Consider the following 8,808-nt stretch of genomic DNA (forward strand, 5'->3'; position numbering starts at 1 on the left):
CTGTTAATAAGACAAATTTTGTAGCACTGTATACAAGTATGAAGCTTGAAATATGCAAGCATGAGGCCACTTACCATTTTTAAATTCAAGTACTCTTTTTCTTTCCATACAAATGTGTGAGAACTCATGCCTACCAGCTCTCCAAATACCTTTTATTTCCACTCTCAATCAACAACTTCCCTTTGTTGAACACAAGATTATTTTACACAGTTTTCAAGCTCTTCAGCCTTAGCTAAGACTTTTTATACTGATGACATTCAAATGACCTCCTTCAACCTCTGTCCATCTTTGTTTTTCAACTTCCTCCTTCCTTTCAGGGTTTTACTTTGCTTGGCACTTTATTTCAATTATCTGCAGAAGCTCAATGTTCTATCTCAGAAGTAAAACATTCTATTTCAAAAATGATACGCTCTATAAAGACAACTCCAACCCAAATCGTATCTGCACAGAGGCCTGCATTTGTATTTGTATTTATCTTTATGATGTCTCCAGTCGGATATTCCACTCACCTCCCACTAACAGATCTTCCCATCTCAAATCCTTTGCCAACTCTTCCAATTCTTTTTTGAATACTATCAATTCTTCTAGTTGTATGAGTAAAAAACAGACTTTTATTCTTAAACTTATTTCATAAATTCCTAATTTTAGATTCTAGAATTGAGTATTTCAACTATAGTACACTCCAAGAAAGCAAGTACTTTTTCTATTGTCAACCAGAATCCTGCATAGGATGCAACACACAGAATTTCAGTAAAAATCCCTTGACACTGAGTTGAATGACAGTAGGTGCTGAACAAGGGCTAGTTAGAGGCAAACTAAAACCCAGTTCTTTTGAATTCTAGCCCAATGCCATATCTATTGTACCACATTCCCAGCTTGCCAATCTATCACCAAACCAAGATTATTTACTTCCTTAAAATCTGTTTGATGCACCCTCTTCATTCCTACTGCCAAGTCCTTGTTACAACAAATCTCAATTACTGCTTTTAAATCAACATGCCTTATATACAGAGATATGATAAATGGTGGTATAAAGGTGTATTAAGAATTATATGCAAAAAAAAGAGAGCTCATGTATAATAATTTGGCATGAACATACTTTATATACAGACTTACAAAAAACTGTGCTGTGAATGGATAATCATGAATATAATGCACTCCACTATTGTCATGTATATAAGAAATAAATTTTAAAAAAAAGAAAAAATAATAACAATTCCTAAAAACAAACTGACTTAAACTAACATAAAAAGGAATTGAAAATCTGAAGATACCTATAATAAGAGAGTGAACAAGTAATCAAAAAGTCAATAACTAATAAATGACATCTAGTCGAGAAGTTAAGAAGTGAAACTATATTAGTAGAAAATATCACTTTCTGTGTAGAAATCTATAGAACTTTTACAATAAAAATACTGCACCATGTTTTCAGGATACAAGAACAATAAATGTAAAGTAATTTCAAAAAATAAATAAATAAATATCATTCCTGCAATTCTTCTCTGAAATACCTCTGGCACAATGATGTTAAAACACTACTTCTCTTGCTGGATCTTGATCACCCAGTTCTATGACTTACCTTAAGAATCCATCATAACATCCAAAATACATTTTTCCTCAGGCTTGTCTGCTTACTACTACTCCCACCCACATCAAGTACATTATTTCTTATTCAGAACTTACTTTTTCATTGACAATTAAGTGCCATCTACCCACTGCAGGCAGGTGCACACACACAGAGAAATACCTGTTATTTATATTAGCAGCACCAGTACATCTTATTTTAGCTCACAAACTCTGCTCCCACAGAAGCAGAGTTTATGAATCACATACATAATTTTCCTTAAAACCAAGTCCAGCTCTAATTTTTCCTTTCTTTAAATACCTATCATACAATTCAGCTTTTTGTATTGTTCCCAAACATCCTAATTAGATCTTTTAGAATGATGTATAAAAAGGTCTGAGTTCATTTAATAACATATGAATTTATGGATTCATATTTCTCAATTCTGATGCCTAAGCCATCCTACTTCTACAACAAACTGCCAAAGTACCCAGAGTGAACGAATAATAAGACTTTATATAACAGTACTTGCTATAAGCAAGGCATCATTCTAAGCACTTTATATATTTCCTCTCAGTATATTTCAAACACTACATAACAATACAAAATTAGCTTAGGACCAATGAGCAATGTTAATGCTCTAAAACATTTTCTAACAAAGCTGTATCAGTTTTATATAAAATGTGAAATTGTTTTAAAAAATTAGCAAATAAAGTCCTGGGACTGGAGGTGTATGTAGTTCAGTGATAGAGCACTTGGCTCAAATGTGGGAGGCCCTGGGGTCAAATGCCAGGAAAGAGAGAGAAGGGAAGGGAAGAAGGAAGGAAAAACGAAGGAAGGAAAGAAAGAGGAGGAAAGTCCTAAAAGAAAACAAAACCTTCTTTCAAAAAAAAAAATCATGTCTTTATGAAGCATATCCCATGGGATTAACATTCTTACACAGCAAATACTCAAAACAACTTCCAATTCCCTTGTGACACGTGCAATTTTACTTTCTGAAATTACTTTAAAATATTATCTTGAAGAACAAAACAAGCAACATACAACAGGCACTAAAGAGCAATCTAAAAAAAAGATATAAATAATTAAATTTCAATACACAGCATTTTGTTTCTTTCCAGTTGTATATAAACCACTAAAAAGAGTTTAGGATATACATGTTTCTACCTGAAGACAAGTTTCTCCTCTTTGCATCATAAGTACAAAAATATTAGTTATAAACATCAACTAATCTTTCTACCCAAATTGAGAAAAGTGAAAGAACAATTTATGCATCATGAGCCGCCAAAAGATTAAATAACCAATTCTCAAAAGTAAGTTAAGGGCTGGGGATGTGGCTCAAGCGGTAGTGCGCTCGCCTGGCATGCGTGGGGCGGTGGGTTTGATCCTCAGCACCACATAAAAATAAAATAAAGATGTTGTGTCTACAAAAACTAAAAAATAAATATTTAAAAATTCTCTCTCTCTCTTTAAAAAAAAAAAGTAAGTAAAGAACTGAATCTTTTTTCTTTTTCATTATCTGCTAATCCTATACCTACTTTCATTCCAACATATCTTCAAATGTTTAATAACTTAAAGGAGCAATATGGACTGCATCCAGCTCTTTTAAAAATAATTCAAAGGTTATTATAAAGAACTGTCACTCTATTTTTTGGATAAGAGTGCAAAAGCTTTACAGGAAGATGTTCTGTGTTTCAGAGACTGTTTCTTATAAAGGCAGTCTGGCTTCATCTAACTTATCTGAAGAGATCTGACACCCTTATCTGTGACCCAACATCTCTTGTAAGTACCAAATGCTTTCTTTGGAATGTATATCTTGGAGCAAAGATAAACTTTCCCCAAGGTCTTTCAACATTAAGTTTTCCAAAAAAAGAAAGAGAAAGAGACCAATTACATAAAAAAGTCATCAAATGATTTGAAAGGGTTATTTTATTCTTTTTAACAGTTATTATTTTATTCAGAAAATAGGTTCTCTTAAAAGCAAAATATTTCTCCAGATTAAAGACAGAATAAGAATTTTAAAATTTTCTATTCATCCTCTCAAGAAAAAAATCAGCTTACAATAACTACTAGTTTCTTATTTTTCTGCTAAGTATGCATATTAACAAAAGAACAAGAAACCAGCAAAATTATCTGAGGAATAAAGGGGTACCAAACTATAATTAAAACTAAGAAATAAACCTCTTTAGTCAGCAGTCAAAAGAAAACATACTTCTAAGGTCAGAAAGGTCAACACCTTGATCTAAACATCTGTCAACCCTCTCCTGGTATGACCACTTCCTAGAGTTAGTTACCTGCCCTCAAAAATCTGTCCCTTCCAATCCATTCTACCCTCCATAGCAATCCAATTAAATAATCAGTGTGTCCCTCATTCTCTTCCTCTCCTATTTTAACTACTTCACTCTGTTCATCAGCTGCCAGGTTAAAATCAGAGTTCATCTATAAGATAAACAAATCCCTTCAATACCAAACTGTAGGGCAGGGGTTGTAGCTCAGTGGTACAGCACTAGCCTGGCATGTGTGAGGCACTGGGTTTGATTCTCAGAACCGAATATTATAAATAAATAAAATAAAGATCCATTGACAACTAAAAAAATTTTTTAGAAACCCCAAAACCTAATTGTGGCCTCCTTTCCATCTCTCTCCAGAGCTACACTCCAGATAACATACCAATAGGAATATTCTCTCTTCATGAAACAATATTCTCCCATTTTGAACTATCCATCCTGATAACCATTTATGGATGAGAATTAAGGCTCATAGAAGTCCCTTGCACAAAGGCATACAAATAGTGATAAAACCATAGCTAGAGTACAAATTCTTCCTTTGTTATCTCTAAAGTCCTTGTAAAAGTACTTCTATTATATTTTTCAAATGCGAACTGTTTAAATGTCTAGCTCTTCCCATCAGTACAAGTATGAATTTCTCAAAGATGATCCTTTAGGGTGCAAGAAAAGATTCATTTAGTCTAAAAAAAATTAAACTTTACTGAGATGAGTATAAAGATTCATACTTGGTCTCAGCTGCACACACATTAGGAACACCAGGAAAGAGTAGAAGCTTCACAAGCTAATGGGTTTACTTGTAGCATGCCAAAATATACTATAATTTGTGTGCGCTCATGTAAGTAGACATAGGGATCATTTAGTTTTAACCAAACTGACCCTCATAATTCTCTGCAAGGGTTACAAAGATAAAATAATACAAGTATAAGCCAACAAGAAATGACAAGGCTAGATGCCTAGCCTGTATAAGTTATTCCTCATCTACATTATGAATGTAGGTCAATCACATAGCACTCACTAAAAATTATTTCTACTTTGGGTTTAGGGATGTAGCTCAGTGGTACAGCACTTGCCTGCCACCTGTGAGTCCCTAGGTATAATCCCCAGCCACACACACAAGTCACAACTTTAATGAAAACAAAAGGTACTATTAACAGAAGGTATAAATTATTTTCTCTCTCATCTTTCTTAAAACATCTAACTTGTGTAGTTTATCATGTATGCTAACATACTAATGTCATATTAACACATGTATGTAATTTATAAACAATTAAGCACATTAAAGTTACACGTACAAGGTTTTACTAACTAGGGAACACACTCAGAATATCCACTGATTAAAGTACAGATCACATCCTTATCTTCTTCATGGTCATGATAAACCTTTCTAGTCTTTCCAAGAATGAGAGGGTATGATGAATAATGGCCCCCAAAGATGTTTGCATCCCAATCCCTAAACATATAATAAAATACATATACAGTAAATACATAATACAGTAAAAGAGACTTTGCAGATGTCATTAAATTAAGGATTTTTGAAATGGGGAGCTCAATCTGGATTGTCTGGGTGGACCCAATGTTATCATAAGAGTCATGATAATAAGAGGGAAGGAGAGGTGGATCATCAGTCATTAAACATGAGGACTGAAGCAATAGGTTGAAGTCGTGTAAGGAAAGAGACAAGAATGCAGCCAGCTCCAGAGGCTGAAAAAGTCAAAGAAATTCTCTTCTCAAGAGTTTCCAGAATGAGCCAGCCCTCCCAACAACTTAACTTTAACCTGGTGAAACTGAATTTGGACTTCTGACCCCAGAACTATAAAATAATATGTATGTGTTGTTTTGAGTCTCTAAATTTATAGTAATTTGTTACAGCAGTAATAGAAAACTAATGGAGGACTCTTGGAATATGGGACTTTCTGTATTAAAAAAAAAAAAAACTGGTCATCTATCTTTAGGTTTTTCAATGCTCATAAACATTTGGTACACAATAAGCATGAAAAAAATCTCTTTGTTGAATGATTTTATAATGAAATATATAGATAAGATATTCTCACTGTTTTACAAAAAAATCTGTCATATGTGTTATTTCATTTCCTTCCCTGTGTAGTATGAATGGCATTCTGAGAACATAAAAACTAAGGTTTAAAGGAGTTATTGTAATGTGTCCAAGAACACGTATCTAGTAAGTGATGGCACCATATCTTCAACATAGGCCTTCTGATTTATGGTCAAAAGATCACAGTAATCAGGAGCCTATATTATGAGTCAGGCTGCTTAGATTCAAATCTAAACTACAAAATGTAATAGCTAACCCTAACCAAGTTACTTAACCTCTCTACTTACTCATCTGTAAAATGCAAAATGAAGTTAATAATACCTACCTTATAGGGTTACTAAGATTAAAGATGCTAAAATGTATAAAGTATACATTACATGCCGGACACAGAGATAGCTGACTATCATTCCTCTGTGCTGCAGCTACAGTGCATTTATATCTAGAATACTCTACTAATAATTAGGAATCACACCAAGTATACAAAAGAAAAAATAGCAACAGGAATGAATAATGAGACCGAAGTATGATGTTTCTATGGAGGCAATTTAAGATGAATAGACAAACGCAGAAGGGACACATAAACAAGATCTATACAATTAGGACATAAATAAAAATAACAAGATACAGCAAAAGTGATAGAGTAGAAACTAGAGTATTATAGTATAAACTTGCAACACTACACTCAATCTATAAAAGAGAAATAATTCACAAAATTTGAGGACAATTTCTGAATGATAAAAATGGCTACTAAGAAGAGCTCACCAACTTTTATCTAATCTTTCAAAGGTTTTATTTAGGTACCTATTTCTGTTAGGGAGGATATGGATGTAGGGAAATGACAAACCAGATCAAGACTGTTAGACCTCTGTTTAAGTCAGTGATATCATTTCGATTTTCCAAGGAAAAAGGGTTTGAAAAGAATAATACACCACTCCTCTTACTCAATCTCATTCTTCATCACCATTCCAAATAACTCAAGCCTAAATATTCTATTTCAATGCCTTTTAACAGTTTTGCTAAAAAAAAAAAAAAAAAAATTAAAATGTACTTAGATTGGCAGTTCAAACAAATCCCAAAATATTAACCCAAGTGTTTCTTCAGCTAAACTTTTCACTCTTTACTTGAACCCTCAACATATGCTTTTCATTTTGTGAGTCAACAAACTTAATAGATCTGACTACTAGGCTACCTGATCTTTTCCCCTGACAGGTAGGTCATGACCTCCTCACTACTGCTGATGAAAATAAGAGGAAAAAATGCATGGGATTAAACTAAATAGCACAGTCCCCAACAATAGAAACATGACTAATTTCAAATTTACAAATGATTTCAAGAACCACATTCTAATGTTTGATTTCATTTCCACCACTGAACTGGAAAAAAACCAGTGATACTGGTGCCTATTAAATTCAAATGAAAAGTGTACCCTCTACTTTTATCAGTTATTTCAGGAAGTGCTGGTGAAGTAAAACCTGGTCTAAAGATGGGCATGATCAAGGAGAAAGTTGTTTGCAGAAACAACTAAGCAATCCCCAGAAAGAGGTGAAAATAAGCACAAGGTTTCAGTATCTCACCCACTAATTTAAAATTTGTAAGCGGATTCATCTTTTAGAGACCCTTCTTGGTATCCAACATAATACTAAAAATAGAAAAACGGGGAAAATGGCACTGGCTTTATTAAAGAGGTTCAAAATGAAAGATGAGGTCAACCTTTTTGTTCTCTAAAACTTCTATCATCCTTCTAACCCAAACTCGGGCAGTTGTTCTCAGGAGAGCAACAACTACCCCTCCGAGCTCTGGGCTCCGCCAGGCACCCATAGACGTGAAAACACTGCTGGTGCTAGTTTCCGGGGATTTTAATAAGAAAGAGCAAATTCCTATGACCGAGAAAACACCTTTTCGCTCACAAAATGTCACACTTTCCTTTTAAAGGAAAGAAAAGTCCCTGGAAGAATTTCTTCAGAGAAGAATGACTTTTCCAAGCCTACTGATGGCAGCACCCTTGGACCCACAGCTCCCGGGGCTCCCCCTAAAAATGCCCCACGTTGTTGGAGACGTACGGAGCGCTGCGGAGCTGCGGGGACAAAGCCGTCCTCCGGCTGGCAACACGGCCCTCGCCCTCCCGCGGCCGAACGCCACCGCACGCACTCCGTCCGCGCAGCCTGCCCCGAGCCAACCAAGCGAGCGCCCCAAGTTTCCGAGCGGCGGCCCCACGTGCGACCGGCCAGGAGAAGGCAGGTGCGGACGCCGGTGCGCGCCGCGCGGGCCTGGGGACCCCGCACATCCGCCACTCCGCACACCTGAGGCGCCCGCTCCGCCCACCGGGCCTCCCCGCTCTTCTCCGCTCCACCGAGGCTCCGCGCCCAGCGCTGCCCGCCGCGCGGGGCGGGCGCGTACCTCGGTCGGTCCCCAGCCGCGGGCTCCGGAGACACGCACCCCGAGAGCCTGCGTGACCCAGGGTGTGACTGAGCCGCCCCCTCCCCATCAGAGCTCCACGCGGCCGCCGCTCCTCACCAGACCAGGGAGCACAGGGAGAGGCAGGAGGCCAGGGCCAAGGCCCGCTGGTACTTCTTCATCTTCTCCTCCTTCTTCCCCCTGCCAGAAGGCGGCACATCCTCCCGGCAGCCGCCACTGCCGAGGCCAAGATGGAGGAGCCGGAGCAGCAGCGCGAGCACGGGCGCGAGAGCGCGAAGGGCCGCGGCGCCGGGGGAGCCGCTGAGCGGCGGCTCGAGTCCCCTCCGCGGGGGCCCACGGCGGCGCCAACAGGCACGCTTCACAGGCGGACTCCAGGGACTGCCGCTGCTGCTGCTGCGGCCGACGGTTCGCCCGCGCCCGCCCTCTCCAGCCGCCGCCGCCGCCACTGCCGCCCCATAGTCCCCCCGCCCGCCCCGGCCTGCGCTCCG

At 38.1% G+C, this 8,808-nt stretch overlaps 1 protein-coding gene across 7 annotated transcripts in view; it reads right to left on the reverse strand.

Moving 5' to 3' along the window:
- Positions 1-8,801, reverse strand: part of Suco (SUN domain containing ossification factor) — a 68,445-nt gene extending 59,644 nt beyond the window's left edge. For 2 of the 7 annotated variants that reach the window (XR_007350021.1, XM_048810029.1), the window contains exon 1: positions 8,420-8,773. Coding sequence is in view for 6 of the 7 variants with exons in the window: in XM_048810029.1 (XP_048665986.1) it covers positions 8,420-8,481 (62 nt within the window). In the remaining variant the exon portion in view is untranslated. Of the gene's footprint in view, positions 1-8,419 lie in introns of all 7 variants that reach the window. The other 5 variants (XM_048810030.1, XM_048810028.1, XM_048810032.1 and 2 more) reach the window with 3 other exon arrangements.
- Between the last annotated feature and the right edge of the window lie 7 nt (positions 8,802-8,808).

The sequence above is a fragment of the Marmota marmota genome, unplaced genomic scaffold (assembly GCF_001458135.2).
Source record: "Marmota marmota marmota unplaced genomic scaffold, marMar, whole genome shotgun sequence".
Taxonomy (NCBI): domain Eukaryota; kingdom Metazoa; phylum Chordata; class Mammalia; order Rodentia; family Sciuridae; genus Marmota; species Marmota marmota.